The sequence below is a fragment of the Thamnophis elegans genome, chromosome 2 (genome assembly GCF_009769535.1).
Source record: "Thamnophis elegans isolate rThaEle1 chromosome 2, rThaEle1.pri, whole genome shotgun sequence".
NCBI lineage: Eukaryota > Metazoa > Chordata > Lepidosauria > Squamata > Colubridae > Thamnophis > Thamnophis elegans.
In genome coordinates this window covers 37663259-37680363 of record NC_045542.1, presented here as the reverse complement: position 1 = coordinate 37680363, position 17105 = coordinate 37663259, and the positions used below count along the sequence as shown (strand labels likewise).

Genomic DNA, 17105 nt, shown 5'->3' with positions numbered 1-17105 from the left:
ACTCAGCTGTGGATCCAGGAGGACTCCCAAGTTGCGGACCCTATCTGAGGGGGATAAGTTTTGCCCCCCCAGCCTGATTGGTGGAACGTTAGCCAAATTTTTGGGAGGAAAGCACAACAGCCACTCGGTCTTTTCCGGGTTGAGTACCAGTTTGTTAGCTCTCATCCAGTCTTTAACAGCCTCAAGGCCCCGGTTCATCACGTCCACCGCTTCATTGAGTTGGCACGGGGCGGACAGATACAACTGAGTATCGTCCGCATACTGGTGGTATTTTATCCCGTGCCTTCGAATGATCTCGCCCAGCGGTTTCATGTATATGTTAAATAGCAGGGGGGACAGAACCGAACCCTGCGGCACCCCATAGGTTAGGGGCCTCGGGGACGATCTCTCCCTCCCCACCAACACCGACTGCGACCTGTCCGAGAGGTAGGAGGAGAACCACTGTAAAACAGTGCCGCCCACCCCCACCTCCCGCAGTCGTCGCAGAAGGATACCATGGTCGATGGTATCGAAAGCCGCTGAGAGGTCGAGGAGAACCAGGATGGACGCATAGCCTCCATCTCTGGCTCTCCAGAGATCATCGGTCAATGCGACCAAAGCGGTTTCAGTGCTGTAACCGGGCCTGAAGCCAGACTGGAAGGGGTCAAGGTAGTTAGCTTCCTCCAAGGTACGCTGAAGCTGTAAGGCCACCACTTACAGGTTAGGCTTAACTGAAGGTACCATTTGGTAGTTTTGTCTCTGTTCGCTGTGCCTATTGATGGAACAATCCTTTCTGTCACTGGCTGTGATCTATTAGATCAGATTCAGGCAATTAATATCCCAATGCTACAGTTTTCTTCAGAAATAGATAATATTCCTGGTTCAGATGGCTGAGCTAGAACTTCTTTAAACTTTGGTTTATTTAACAAGCTATCATGGTCCAGTTTGGTCCAGTTATAATACACAGACATAATGGATGAGTTCATTCTTCATACCATGCTGAAAAATAATTAAGTAATAATACATGTTTTGTTATGTACAAATCAGGCTGGTATTGTATGCGTGGGCATTCTCACTTTCTCGTTCCATTAAAATTACTGCATTTCACTCAAGGAGCAGTCATCAAATAGGAAAAGGAAATGAAAGTGGCACTTTTATCTCCAAGGAAAAAAGCATTAATTTAGGAAAAGTAAACTCTCCTTCAATCAAGCTCAGCTCTGGATGACTTCATAGATAAGATTCTTGGCAACGGTACCGAAGTATTTTGCCATTGCCCTCTTCACAATCTTTTTTAAACCATCCATTATAGTTTCCTGGTTTTTCTTATACTCCCCCATCCAAAAACTAACCAAGTTTAACCACATTTAGTTTTTGGAAATCTAATAAGTTTAATTACTGGTAGATAGTATCACCTAGCTGGATACTGGAATAGACAAAGAATGAAATGGGAATTCTTGCAAAAAAAAAAAAAACCCCAAAAATTTTCATATTAACTAAGAATGTACCTTCTAAGTCCTCTCTTTTCATATAGGTAGTCCTTGACTTATGATCACAATTGAGCCCAAAAATTCTGTTGTTAAGTGAGACATTTGTTAAGTGAGTTTTGACTGATTTTACTACCTTTCTTGCCACAGTTGTTAAGTGAAACATTGCAGTTGATAAATTAGAGGCTTGGTTGTTAAGTGAATTGGACCTCCCCATTGACCGCTTGATAAAAGGTTGCAAAACCTTAGGATACCACAACAGTCATAAGTGTGAGCCAATTGCCAAGCATCTGAATTTTGATAACATCATCATGGGGATGCTACAAAGGTTGTAACTGTGAAAAATGGTCATAAATCACTTTTTTTCAGTGCTGTTGTAACTTTGAATGGTCACTAGATGAAATATTGTAAATCAAGTATTACCTGTATTAAGATCTCACATGGGTCAAAAGTAAATAACCCTAAATTAGGCTGTTAACAAAAGTAGAAACAGATGGAAAGGATATCTCTTCCCTTGCTAGCCCTTGACATAGAGTTGCCGGGGGAAACAAGGACAAGAAATCTCAGTGTTCGTTTTGGCATAAATGTTCAATAAACAGGGGCACTGGAAGTCTTCCATGGTTATCTCCACAGTTTTGATGCAATAGATCCATATGTCTAAACCAGGGGCGGGATTGAAAAATTTTAGCAACTGGTTCTCTGCCCAGTTGCTGGGTGAGCGTGGCCATGGTGGGCGTGGCCTACTCGACCTCCTGCACCACAGTGAGGGGGAGGTATTTTCACCCTCCCCAGGCTCTGGAGCTGTTCTTTGAGCCTCCAGGAGAGTGGAAAGGGCCTCTCCCAGGCTTCGGAGGCTCTCTGGAGGCCAGAAACCGGAACTTCTGGGAGGCCCATTTTTCACCCTCCCCAGGCTCTGGAGTCTTTCCTTGAGCCTCTGGTAGCAGTTAGACTTATATACCGCTTCATAGGGCTTTCAGCCCTCTCTAAGCGGTTTACAGAGTCAGCATATTGCCCCCAACAACAATCCGGGTCCTCATTTTACCCACCTCGGAAGGATGGAAGGCTGAGTCAACCCTGAGCCGGTGAGATTTGAACAGCCGAACTGCAGAACTGCAGTCAGCTGAAGTAGCCTGCAGTGCTGCATTTAACCACTGCGCCACCTCGGTAGGGTGAAAATGGCCTCCCCTGGGCTCCAGACACCATTTCCGGACTTCTGGAACTTCCAGGAGGCCCATTTTTAACCCCCCAGAGCCTCCACGTGGGCTCTGCACTTACCTGGCATCCAAAACAGACCAAGTGGAGATTCCTGGAAGGGGCGAAGCTGGGCGGAAGGGACCAGCCAATCCTTGCAACTACCGGTTCAACAAACCAGATGTAAAATTAGCATGCGGTTTGCCCGAACCGGTCCAAACCGACTGAATCCCACCCCTGGACTGAACCTTGTTTCCTGGAATAATTAAATACAGATAGAGAGTTTTATAATATAGTCCTCAACCTACAACAGTTCATTGACTGTTCAAAGTTACAATGGCATTGAGAAAACCTGACTTATGACCCTTTTTTACACTTATGGCTTATTGATTGCAGCATCTCTAGGATCACATGATCAAAATTCAGATGCTTGGCAACTGATTCATATTTATGCTGGTTGCATTGTTCACCTTTTGCGACCTTCTGACAAGCAAAGTCAATGTGGAAACCAGATTCACTTAGCCACCATATCATTAACTTAACAACTGTAGTGATTCATGTAACTGTGGCAAGAAACGTTGTAAAATGGGGCTACATTCACTTAACAAATGTCTCCCTTAATGGTGCGAACTGGCTGAATCCCACCACTTAACTCCAGCCATTAATTCAAGTTATTGAGGAGCCATATAATATTGATATCAGCACCAAATGCTCTTTTTAAAGTCTTTCACACTATCCATCTCCCAGAAGTGATGAGTGGTAATTTAAAACTTTACTAATTAGATTTTCCCGAGTATATGGTTTCAAACAGCTCTTAACAACCATTTGTTTGTTATTTGTGTTTGAACTTCTCTTAGTTACCTTCCTTAGGAATCCATGCAGGAAAGTTGAAACTCAAAGGAAGCTGGAATTTCTTGTGATTAAAGAAACTCTTCCCCAAGATTTAAAACATTAACCTGGCTTTGAAGTCCAGAAACCTCAAATGACCTTTCGCTGAACCCATCTTGAATTTTGAACTGTTAGAAGGGGAAAAAGCCAAGAGGATATTTACTCTATGAAATTTGTAATGTATGTTTGAAGGAATCACACACACAAAGTAACTCTGCCCTCTGGTGGAATTATTCAAGATGTAATATTTTATGTATCTGAATAAAAATCCAAGATCTTTCCAGTTAGGTAAAGAATCTGATCTGGCTACATTGAGCTTTTGTTATAGCCATAATTAGATAGTGCAGTTATTTCAGGTGTACACATATAACAACTGAATTCTAACAATTCGTGGTTATTGGGGAAAAAAGCCACTATATATTTTTCAGTCAATTTTAACTTGCAGGGGGCACTGTTCATTTGTTGTCTTCACTTGAGTTCTTCTCATGTTACGAATGAAATGTTTGTTGGCTTTTTTTCAACTGTATACTTAGGCTGAATTTTTTAATAATACTTTTGTTGAGTTTTAAAACACTGGAGCTTCATTTAAAATAATCTCAACTATTTTTAGTACAATATTGTAATGCTTTTTTATAGGCATATGATACATGTTGTATGTGAGCACATAAAATTTCACACTGTACCTGGAAAATGATAGAATTAAATTATTCTCCTTATCTAAGTATGAGGTAAAGATAGTCCTTGACTTACAATAGTTTGTTTAATGATCAAAGTTACACCACCACTGAAAAACAACACTTATGACCGTTTTTCAGTTATAACCTGTGCAGCATCCCCATCATCATGTGATCAAAATTCAGATGCTTCGCAACTTGGTTCATATTTATGACCGTTGCTGTGTTCCAAAATCATGTGATCATCTTTTGGAAACTTCTGACAAGCAAAGTCAATGGAAAAGCCAGATTCACTTAACAACTGGGTTACTAACGTATCAGCTGCAGTGATTCACTTGACAACTGTGGCAAGAAAGATTGTAAAATTGGGCAAAACTCATTTAACAAATGTCCCACTTATCAGAAATTTGGGGCTCAATTGTGGTCATAAGTATATTTATATATCTTTAAAAATACATGAGAGAACTGCAGCTATGTTGTATTCTACAGCATGGAAACTGATAGAACAATAAAACATCATCGTTTTCTACTTAGTTTTCCTATTCACTGTAAAAAAAGGTGAAATTATAAATGACTCTTCTTGTCCTAAAAGGCTAAATTACAGCCATGCTATGTGGACAAAAAAAAGGAAAAATAATCCATGCTGGTGAAAATTGCAGAATTATTAACAATTAATACTTATAGTAGGACAGCATTTGCTCACTATATAATAAAGCAGCATTTAACAATATAAAATTGTCCTTGTTGTCTAGTCGGAAATGCCAGTAAACCCTAAAAGTTATCCCATTTGGGCAAAAAGATCAGCAATAAAAATAGAAATGCTAACATCATGAAATCTAACTTACCATATAAAATATAAGAATACTTTAAACTCTTTCAATTTTTATTTTCAACCTGCATTTAGAATTGCATTAACTGTCTGCCGATGGAATGGGTAAATAATTGCAAGTTGTGTCTCTTTGAAATACCCTATTTCTCTGCAAATAAGACCTCCCCGGATAATAAGCCCAATCAGGCTTTGGGGCGCATGCACTAAAATAAGTCCTCCCTGAAAATATTGCAACACAGCAGCAGCCATGAGATGACCTCACTCGCTGCCTCCTGCACCTCAAAAATAATAAGACCTCCCCAAAAATAAGGCCAAGTGCTTATTTCGAGGGTCAAAAGAAAATAAAACCCTGTCTTATTTTCAGGGAAACACGGAATTCCCATGGAATTTACTGGTAATTTCATTTTCCAGAGGCTTGAAGGCAGTAACTCCAAAGCAGATGAAGGGAAAGGCCAGTGGGAGAGAGATGAAGATAATTTTACTGCACAATAAAACTATATCATAAAGTTGGATGCAGCCCACTGGATATATGTCTGTGGCTATATTATAACTCATTGATAAGGAAATCCTATACAAAAGAGTCAGAGAACCTGTAATAAGCATGAATAAGCATTATTACATTGCTGTAATAAACAAGTTAGAATGACCACTAGATACTAGCTAAAACAAAGGATCCATCTTATCTGCAACAGTTTGTTTCAGCTTTCATTTTTATGACTTTCGTCCTTGTTTTGAGTGAAACCAGATAAAAATATACAGGTAATCCTCGATTTACAGCCATTCATTTCATGACTACTTGAAATTACAATGGCACTGAAAAATGTGACTTATGACCATTTGTCACACTTACGGCTGTTACAGCATCTCCATGGTCATGTGAACAAAATTCAGGTGCAGTGATTCGCCTAACTAGGGCAAAAAAACCAAGGTTGTAAAATGAGACACAACTCACTTCACAACTGCCTTACTTAGCCACAAAAATTGGGGGGTCAGTTGTGGTCGTAAGTCGAGGACTACCATAATTCTGGAAATAAACAAATGTTGCTAGCTTAGGTTTTTCGCTCATCATGGAAAAAATAGTTTTGTTTTGCAGGCCCAGAGTCTTCTTTTCATGTCAGCAACTCTAACAGTGAGATGAATGCTGTTCAGATGTGGCTCCTGAGATTTCAGCAGCACTTCTGAACTAGTGACCGTAGCTCCTCTTAAGTAAATATGCACACTGACGGGCATGAACTTCTTAAAGACAAATCACCCAAATAAAGCTTTGTGCTGATGGCAACTTGCACAGTTGTTCTAACCAAATTCTTTCTTTCTTCTCCTTGAAGACATGACTATGGATGAAGTCCGAGAATTTGAACGAGCAACTCAGGAAGCCACCAACAAGAAAATTGGAATCTTCCCTCCTGTGATATCCATCTCGAATATCTCCCTTCCCTCTTCGATCCGCAGTGGTCCTTCTAGTGCTCCGTCTACACCTCTGTCCACAGACGCACCTGAATTCCTAGCGGTTCCCAAAGATCGTCCACGGAAAAAGTCTGCCCCAGAAACTCTCACGCTGCCAGATCCAGATAAAAATGCTCTCTAAACCCAGCATGGCTTTTTTTCCCCCTTATGACAAGCTATGACTGACAGAATATCATTTGCAAAGTTTCATGGTAGTTGTTTTGATTTAAACAAATATTGATCTGGAATCATGCGTTTCCCATTCCCCCGTTCCCTTAGGCTTCCCCTGAAACTAGTTAGCTAAATGCATGCAAGGTTCATGTGCTCTAATTCCCAAACTAAAGCCATATGACAAATGTTGCTGTCAACCCAGAATGAAGTATCTTGTTAAAAAAAAAAAAGTAAAAGCAGTCTCTTGTAGTGATGGCTGCAAGCAGAAGATCTAAAATTGCAGTGTTGGTGACTGGAGAGGGTTACAGGGATTTCATGAAGCTGGCGAGGACATCCAGAGAGAATGAGGTTCTCCTTAGCTACATTTCTCATTTCAAGCCATTATATCTCCATTTCTGAAATCCTTTTTTACTCTCAGGCCGAATGCACCTTAAAGTAAACCTTGGAACTGCTGATTCTCTGATCAACACTTGAATACTAATAGATTCAGATTCCTTTTTACAGATTACAACTCAGGATTTGGGTGTAGCTAATGCACACTTTAAGCTGTTCAAAAATTAAAGAACCAACGTGCTCTAGCTTTGTCTTAAATTATAATCATTTCAAGACCCTATTTGTATCTTGCACAAAAATTTGTAACTCCTTTTTATTCTGTGCTGTTGTGAAACTTTTCTGTGTTGGTTTTGGGGAACTGGGACCTTTTGAAGGAAGAAAAATGGAAACACAAACAAATAAAATAGGCTCCAAAGTCGAAATGGAACAAATATATTCCAAGAAACAATGCTATTATTAATTCATAATTCAATTCAGGTCTTCTGAGTTCCTATGAAATTAATGAAAGTTGAGATTGAAAACCCCATTAAAAAGTCAGCCCATTTTTTGCAACATTGTGAGCAATTATTCATCTATTCAACAACTTGAAGTTTTGCTGAGGGTGTTTATGCTGCCCTGTTAAAAGAAAAGCAACAGATTGCAGCATAAAATATGTTAGGCTTACTGTGCAGATTCTTTCTTTCATTTTAAAAATTGTGTTTGTGTGTACGTGCGTGCACACACGCACATACAGGGTTTTTAGAATGAAATGCACATACAAGATTTTTAGAATCTTGCATATGCATATATAAATATATGAAATAGTGAATACATTGTAAGGCTGAGCCATGAATAAAATTAAGAAAGAAAACTTGGAGAGATCCAAACAATTTTTTGAAAAGATATGTCTACCAGTAAGTCTAGTATATCATGCTCAAGAAAGTGAGAGTGAGTACTTTGTCCAAAAGAGGTACTTTTTTTCAATTATGCTCATTATTATTACTTCCTTTGAATACAGGTAGTCCTTGACTTCCAACCAGTTTCTTAGCGATTGTTCAGGGTTAGGACAGACCATATCGAGGAACTTAACTTGACTCCAAGTTCCAACAGCTACCCCCTCCCTCCCCACCACCACCACTGTGGTCACATGACAGCATTTCAGCCATTCAGCAACCAGCCTGCATGTATGGCTGTTTGTAGCATTCCATATCCCATACCATGTTTTTTTACATTTTTTGCCAAAAAGTGTCATTTGCTTCTGTTTTTTAGCAAAACCTACCCATAGGAAACAATTGGTTTGCTTAACAACCACCTTAGTCATGTGGGTGACCACTACACAACTGTCACAATTTATGACCATAACGGGCAGCTCCATTACAGTTGTAAGTCAAGGACTACCTGTGCAGGCAGCTGAATTCAAAAGGAAAAGGAAAACTGCTATAGTTGACAACTTGTTAAGAAACCTTTGTCTAGACTTTGTTTAAGAGCAAAACAGTTAATGTGGGAATCTTCTGACAGAAACAAAACAACCTGCCAGCTTCCTGAGCTCCTTCAATTGTATTCTTTTCCAACAATGAAAATAGAAATGTTTTTCTTTTGGCTTTTGGCACCCCAGAAAGCGATATTAGTTGCACCCAGCCACATAGTTTGGAGAGACAAAATATTGGCCTGCTAATTCCATCACCCTTCAGTCTCAGGAATTAAAGATACTTATCCATATACAATTTAGGATACTTGGCATCTGCTCCTTCCCTTACAATTCATTCAGAGTCTAATTTAGTAAATTAAGTCAGTAGTTAGCCACATCTAAAGTTGAATCATTTGTGAAAGTGTTATAAACATATAGCATTAGTACAAGGGAAATGTAAAAATATATATCCAGACCTCAGGGGGGATAAATATAACTTTGAATAATAAAAAAAAATCTAGTAAGCACGGCAGCATGAATTTTCATATGAAAAATTGTAGCAGACTTAAATCTCCAATTAACTCTCAAGTGACTTCTTACTTAAATTGTACATACCAAGAGAACTGTTGTTTAGGTTTTAGTCATAAAAAGGTAGAGTGGGAGAATAGAATGCACTATGTGCATTTGAAAACTCAAAATATGCAGTAGCTCTAATTCTGTATTTAATCCCTCCCCCAATCATTTAGCTTCATGCCTTTTCTTTGTTATTACTCAAAATAACTTTTCTTGCTCAGCATTCTGAAGTTCTGTGCGACACTTGTTAATACCTGTTTTCATTATTATTATTACATTTCTATACATACAGTTTGAGTTTGTGGCTTTAAGTTAGTAGAAAATTATGACAATTTCTTTAATTTTAAGCCAAATGTTGCTCTCCCTGTATCTGCTGTTAGAATCTTGCACGGATTGATAAGCCAAGACATCAAAATCATTGTGCTGATTTATATTATCTGTCACTTCTTCCTCAATACTTTGGCTTGGGAATAAGATCAGATGTTTATATATATATATATGCTATGGAAAAATAATGGACTTTTCTATTATACTTTCTGCTCTCAATGCTGCAGCAAGAATTATTTGTTCAACTTGATGTGCTATCCAAATTGGGTGCTTAATGAATAGACAACATTTGATTCTTCTGCATGTCTAAATGATGGCTGACACAATCCATGTGTCAATCAGCCTACTCTTTGCTGTTCCTATATTTCCAGGAATTAGCAAAAATCAAATGGATGTTTTTTTCAGCGTATACACTCTCAGGCACCTATGCTTTTCACAAATTATTTTACGCTCTTTTGTCACATTCTGTTTTCCTTCCATAGGTTTTGTCACTAAGGTTATCCCATTTACCTTTCTTTCTTGATTTTTGTCATCTGCTTTAAAAAAAAACATATTTCTAACACAAGAAGAATAATTAAATTAAATTTCTAGCATATTTTTGGTTGCACTAATGTGTCTTTTCCATGGGGAAAAAAGTTTGGCTGAGCTGTATTGTTGACTTGTCTGATTTATTTTATACAGAATCTGCTGTATATTTTTAGCTATCTGTTTTTTTGTGAGATCAGACCTGTGGATGTTTATCTATTTGTTTTGTGGAACAAAGTGGCACTTTCAATAAAGTCTGGTGCAGCAAAGCAAACTGAAGCCTGACTGGGCTTTTGAACCTTAGGCCTGTTCCCCTTTTTTCAATGAGAACATTTGATCATTGCTATATTAAATGAATATACTGCTGGCTTTAAATTAACCTTTCCTATCCAAAAAAGGGGCTCCTGCAATTATCTGTTTCAAGACACATCTTGGACCTCCTAAGCAAAAGAAAAAAAGCTTTTTTAAAGTTTATTCATGAGACTCTCAAGAAGGTTGCTTAAACTTTGTTGTCGAAAACTCTGGTGTATTTTCATCAGTAATGCAAACAAATCTTTAAAAATCCATGTAGAAGAAATCTTCATGGGGTTATATTTGCTAAGAAAGTTTGCAACAAAAGTTGTTAAATTGCCATAAAATAAATTTGAGTCTAGCTGTTTTTCACATATCAGTGTACATACTGATGTACGTTTAGATCAATTATTTCATTTGAATGAATAGAAACAGTCTAATCAATTTTTAGGTAGAATCTTCACAAGGTTGTTGTTCTGGGGAAAATAGGAGAAGGAAGGAGTATTAGGTATGTTTGCCACCTTGAATTATTCATAAAAGGTGGGATAATAAATAAATCAAGTTACTGTTAATGAGTCCACCTGGAATGGAATCGTCTAGAATAGAAATGCTCTGGGCAATTTTTCTTACTGCAGATTTCTTTTCATTGGCAATGTTTATTTTTTTAATGAAACTTTTTAAAATTTTGTTAATAGAAATAAAAATTGCTCTGCTGTTTTTATGTGAATGTGTGTCTTTAATCACACATAGGGTTGGATCCTGAGGTTCTTCTCTATGAGCGGAAGAAGTCAAAACAGGCTGACCAAATACCTCAGTTAGCCTTCCCAATGCTTAGCTGAGGGCCGATAGTCAAGCAAAATTCCTCTCATGCAATTTTGGGTTGGGATTTGCTGCACTGGAACTTTAGAACATGGCTGTTGTTTAAAAGACATCCAATGTATGTACTTCATGGTAGTTAAATCATAAGATGGGAAGGATTCATGAACTTGTCATTAGGAACTCATTAATTACCATCCTTCAGTGTTCTGTTTTCATAAAGGCTTGAAGCTAAACTAATTGTGGGGAAAGGTCTTTTGGTTTGGACGGCATCATCTTACAATTACAATTGACTATGGGTTTTTTTTAAATGTTCCTTCTCGAAATAAGTTTTTTGTTTTATTTCTGTGACAATCTTTGTGACTGAGTGTTATGTATAGTAGTGAGGTTTCTGAGGGTTTTTTGTTTTTTTGTTTGTTTTTGGTGATAAAGGTTAGTGTAATGAAGGAAGGACCAAATGCTCCAAGTTACACAATACAAGACGTGAATAAAAAAGTCAGTCTCATGGTTTCCATACGTACATAATTGTTGCTTTTTCAGTTATTTATTATTGTTTGTAAAACTGACTTTTCTTAAATTCTGTTGTAAATAAACTACAAGCAATCTTCTTTCCAAGACTGCCTTGCTTCATTTCTGAATTCCTGTAATGGCAAAAGGCTCATCTTTAAGGTGTTACCTCTTCAGCTCTAATCCATGAGGTCAAAATATCTAGGATAATACAAAATGAATCCAACATTAGAACGTTCTCTGGTGGAAAAAGGGTGAGTCTTCGAATGATGGATAAGAAGATAGTAAAAAATTTCTAGTGGAAAACATGGTGGACTTTTGATGCCAAACCAATGAATTGTTTTTGAATACATCAGAAGACCAACAAATGCACAACCTTTTGTCAAGGGTTTACTGGAATGAGTACTATATCAGTTATAAATAAATAGCTTCATCAGATGTATGACGAAATGAATTTGGATCAGGTCACATCAGTTTTTAAGGTACAACAAGATGCTTTTTGTTTGTGTAAACAAAAATTCATGTAATGGAAGCGTTGGAGTAGGCCTAGAGAGAGCCAGGCTGAAGCTCATTCTCAACTGTGGAAGCTCCCTGAGAGAATTTGGTCACCCACTCTCAACCCAATCTACACATAGCATTGCTAGTTTTGGAGAAAATATGGGGAGGGAAATGCCATGTATGGCTTTTTCTTTCTTTCTTTCTTTCTTTCTTTCTTTCTTTCTTTCTTTCTTTCTTTCTTATTATTTTTGAAAAATATAATATTTATACATTTATAAAATAAAATAAAGTAATTCCCATGTCATTACAGTTATATGATAGCAGTTGCCAAAATGTGACATTCTGAATGCAAGATCTAGGCAATTGGGGAACTTACCTATAATGTTCCCTATGCATAAAATGTACAATTAATGGGATTTAGAGATGAAGGTGTGGGGTTCATTCTCAGTTAATTTAGTCAGTTAAGGCTAAAGTCATAAAGGATTACTTTGCAGGGTGACTTGTTTCAGTTTCATTCATAATGTAAATCAAATGATTGAGAATGATAATTTTAGATATGTTGAGTGAACTGTATAAGCAATGATCTTATGCTAAGTAAGACCTTTGACCACTCTGTTATTGAGCAGTCCAGAAATAAGGATCTTTTCACTAAAAGTTTTTAAGTGTATTTTTAATTTAAAATGAAAAAGCCTGAACTTGGAATTTTCTGCATAGAAGGAATGTGCTGGGCCACTGCACTCTGCTGTTTATGTCAGGAAATCCTTTTTTGTGGTTTATAATTTACAGCCTCTTTCCTCCAGTTTGTTCTTTCCCCACTCTCCACCCGGCATAAAATACACTGTTTACATAAAGGTTTGTGCTACCCTGTTTAAACTGACTGAAGCTGATGATATTATGAAAGCCATTTATCATCCTCATCAATGCCTAGCATGTAGCTTTGCAACTGTAGTAATGTTAATATATTACTTTGGGACCATGTTCATAGTAATTAAAACCACAGCTCTTTAACAGTTTTTAAAAAAATAGCTAGTCAATTTAAAATAGCAGTAACAGGCAGCAGCAATATGGAAGAGATCCAAAGGAAACCACTCATCACAATCTAACAAGATTATCGTTTTTTTTTTAAAAACTCTTTTTATGGTAAAAAAATAAAGGAGCCATCTAGACTTCTGGATATCAACAAGGTGGTCCTGTTCCAAATCCTACAACTTTACATCTAGAACCTTCAGAGAGAATGGAGCTTCATCCAGAACAGGCTGGATCTATTTCTAGCTCAGTGTTCCAGTGGTGGGTTTCAAAATTTTTCACTACTGGTTCTGTGGCCGTGGCTTGGTGGGCATGGCATGGATTGGTGGGTGTGGCTTGTTAGGTGTGGCAGGAGAAGGATTCTATAAAATCCCAATTTCCTCCCTCCAGGGGAAGGTTACTGCAAAATCCCCATCCCCTCCCATATCAGCTGGGACTCGGGAGGCAGAGAATAGATGGGGGCGGGGCCAGTCAGAGGTGATATTTACTGGTTCTCCGAACGACTCATAATTTCCCCTACCGGTTCTCCAGAACTGTTCAGAACCTGCTGAATACCAGCTCTGCAGTGTCCCTGTTGTTGAAATACACCTCTGTTTAAACTTAGGCAAAACTAGGATGATAAAACTAGACATTTACTTCCCTGTTTCAAATAAACAAAGAAGACTGTGTAACTTTTACACTGAGAGTTGATTCTACATGACAGGGACTGCATTCTCTCCTCTGCCTTCATTTCTTTTGTGTCATCTGTTCAGACTTTTTTGATCCATCTAAGTTCAAATAACAGAAGTCAACAAATGGAAACAAAATATGTTGAGATACAATAAATTGGAAAATAATCCACAGAAGAAGTACTGAAGATATTACATATTATCTGTAAAGCAGATTATTTCTGAAATGTGTAGATTTGTTTGAAACCAAAGGAAATTTAAGTGCCAACTAAAATCAGCAATGGTGGCTGTGCATTCTGATAAATTATATAACATAGCACTTAGCAATAGCACTTAGACTTATATACTTGCTTCACAATGCTTTACAGCCCTCTCTAAGCAGTTTACAGAGTCAGCGTATTGCCCCTAATAATCTGAGTCCTCATTTTACTGATCTTGGAAGGGTGGAAGGCTGAGTCAACCTTGAGCTGGTCAGACTCAAACTGCCAAACTGCTGACAGTCGGCAATCAGCAGAATTAGCCTGCAAACTTGCATTCTAACTACTGCAACACCACGGCTCCCAATATAAATATATATGTTGATATTACAATTATGTAATATTTTCATTTATAGGAGTACTCTTCTGAACAGAAAAAAAAACCTTTGTGATCCATAAGTTACAGCTAGAATACTCATTTGAGATATCTTAAAGCAGGGATCCTCAACCTTTCTGGGTTGGTGGCCCAGAGCGGGGTGGAGGGGGGAAAGAGGAGATGGTTTTATGGGAGGGGAAGGCACATGTGTGTGCATGAGTACCCATTGCTTGTGTAAGTGGGGCCGCGAACTCTCGCATGTATGTGGCCACAAGTGCCTGTGATGTTCAAGTGAATGGGGTTGCAAGCGCCCACAATGCGTGAGTGGGCCCCCAAGTACCCCCAATGCTCCTGCAAGTGGGGCCATGAGCCCCTGCAATGCTCGCACACATCAGCCAGCCACTCAGGTGGCTCGGTTGCCAATAGACCACAGCCCACTGCAGGTTGGGGACCCCTGCCTTAAAGCAAGAATTTTGAACAAATTAATTACAGTAGTGGGCCTGCTTTATATACCATAACAGCAACTGCCAAAGTTGCAATCCAATCTTCAGCCAAACTGTGCATTGTATCTGAGAGAAAAAAAGTGCACTCCGTCCCTAAAAAATTATAGTAGCAATTTTATTTTTAAAATCCAAACACTTTAGGATATTAATACAAGTCTGTACTGATTCTAAATAAAATAAGGGATTTGTAATAATGTTTTTTATTTCTTACAACCAAATTTAATCTGAAAATAATTCAGACAAGTATGGCTGATCTTTTCTGAAGATTTTTATCAAATGTTGTAGAACTCATCCATAGTACACCAACAAAATTTATTTGGCATGACTAACCATCTGTATGGCAGTTTGAACAACCGCTAGAAAAGTCTTATTAATTCACATGGGGTGAGGGGGACATAATAGATCCCATCTCCATTTCTAAGACCATAGTCTTACCCCAACTTGTTAATACACAAAGGTGGTCCCATCATATGGAAAACTGAGGTAGTCACCTTGGGTTTGCACCAGTGGTGAAATTCAATTTTTTTTTTACTACCAGTTCTCTGGGCATGACTTGGTGGGCATGGTGTGGCTTGGTGGGTGTGGCTTGGTGGGCGTGACAGGGGAAGGATACTGCAAAATCTCCATTCCCTCTCCACTCCTGGGGGAAGGATACTGCAAAATTTCTATTCCCACCCCACTCTGGGGGCAGACAGAGGTGGCATTTGCCGGTTCTCTGAACTACTCAAAATTTCTGCTACCGGCTCTCCAGAACCTGTCAGAAACTGCTGGATTTCACCCCTAGTTTGCACAATTGGGAGATAACTGAAAGGCAAAAAAAAAGCCACTTCTCTCTAAGCTGCTGATTCCTATCCTGCCTCTGTTTTGTTTGTTCTCAGTCAATGCTAGTCACTGGACTTCCTACACAACTTGAGGCTGTGATAGAATAAGGTGAAAAAATACTTTAATATCTGTGAGGATTATTTAAGATCATCTTATTCATTGGCTGAGGATATAATGAAGAGATCATGGGGATGAAGGATAAAACATGTTTTCGAAGCATGATAGTGCAGTTGGGGACATTGTTGAGCTAAAAACCACTTTCAGTTAGTAATATAATAGTAATAGCACTTATGGCACCAGGCTAGAAAGCAGGAGCTTGTGAATTCTAGTCCCACTTTACTCATGAAAGCCAGCTGGATTACCCTGGATCAGTCAATCTCTCAGCACAACTCACCTCACATGATTATAGTTGGGAGGAAAATAGGAGTATTAGGCATGTTAGCTGCCTTGAGTTATTTATAAAAATAATAAAGACAGGATATAAATAAATAAAATAAATAAAAGCATGCATATTGTCTAAAATGAAAATATTTCTTTCACTATTACTTCATCCTGACTTCAGGCTAAGAGCTTTGGAAATATGTTCTTCCTTTCATTACATTTTGAAAATGATTAACTTATTTATATTTCCCTGTCAGCCTCTCTGTTACTGTTGCTGCCAAGTGATCTGCACAACAATATCCAGTCTTGACAATGAATAATAATAATCCATGAAGTAGCATTATTAAAAAACAACCCTAGCAGGCAAAAACAGTCTTGGTTGCAATTTAAATGTCAATCACCACATTAATTACTTAAACCTGGGTTCAATTGCAAGTCTCAGCAAGTATTGTATGTAATATGATATGATGTAATAAAGCTGAACCTTTGCACACAGAAGAGTGGGAATTTCTTTTCCTGTCAAGGAACTATAACTATATTACTACTTCCCCTCGATTAGGAAGAATGCCAAAGTCTAAAGGATGCTATTCTTGAATCTTCTAATAATCTGGAGTCCGGGAAGACAGTGTGTATAGTACACCAAGCATATAAAATAACTATATTAACAGCTGAAATCTTGCATATTTGTTTGCAACCTGGGGAAATAAAACCAGGAACAATGGAATAGTAGGTGGAGCTTCTACTGTTTGGGGCACTTTCACACAAAGCAGGATTCTGTGTCAGTTCAAAAGCAGCTTAACAGATGAGTCCATTTATTTTTGGCTTTCAGATATACGATGTATCTGAAAGTGCATTAAAAGCATTTTAAACAAACATATATGGAGTTTATAGACTGTCAGTTTCCCTGCTTATAGGAAATCATGCTTTCAATTCTGGAGCTTTCAAGGATAAGCATGACTTGATGTGTTTGCAATTCCTCACCATAGAAACTACTGAAATTGTTTTGCACACAACAGGGGTGGGTTCCTGTACCAGTTGGTACCAGTTCACTTCGCGCGTACAAATGCTTGCTTCACACACATCCGTGCGCTGCTCGCACATACGCAGTTGACTGTTAATTGTTCTGCACATGCGCAGAAACATGCTGGCAATGGCAGAAGAGACCAGGGAACCAGTTCAGGGTGTGGTCAGCCTGGGTCACTGTCAGTTCTGCGAT

The 17105-nt window shown here is 38.4% G+C and overlaps 1 protein-coding gene across 2 annotated transcripts in view; it reads left to right on the top strand.

Moving 5' to 3' along the window:
- Positions 1 to 11519, top strand: part of PITPNC1 (phosphatidylinositol transfer protein cytoplasmic 1) — a 187115-nt gene extending 175596 nt beyond the window's left edge. Inside the window, exon 9 of one of the 2 annotated variants that reach the window (XM_032211307.1) lies at positions 6371 to 11519. In XM_032211307.1, coding sequence (XP_032067198.1) covers positions 6371 to 6630 — 260 coding nt within the window. In that variant the 3' untranslated portion in view covers positions 6631 to 11519. The remainder of the gene's footprint in view (positions 1 to 6370) is intronic. The other variant, XM_032211308.1, reaches the window with a different exon arrangement.
- Positions 11520 to 17105: the final 5586 nt, after the last annotated feature.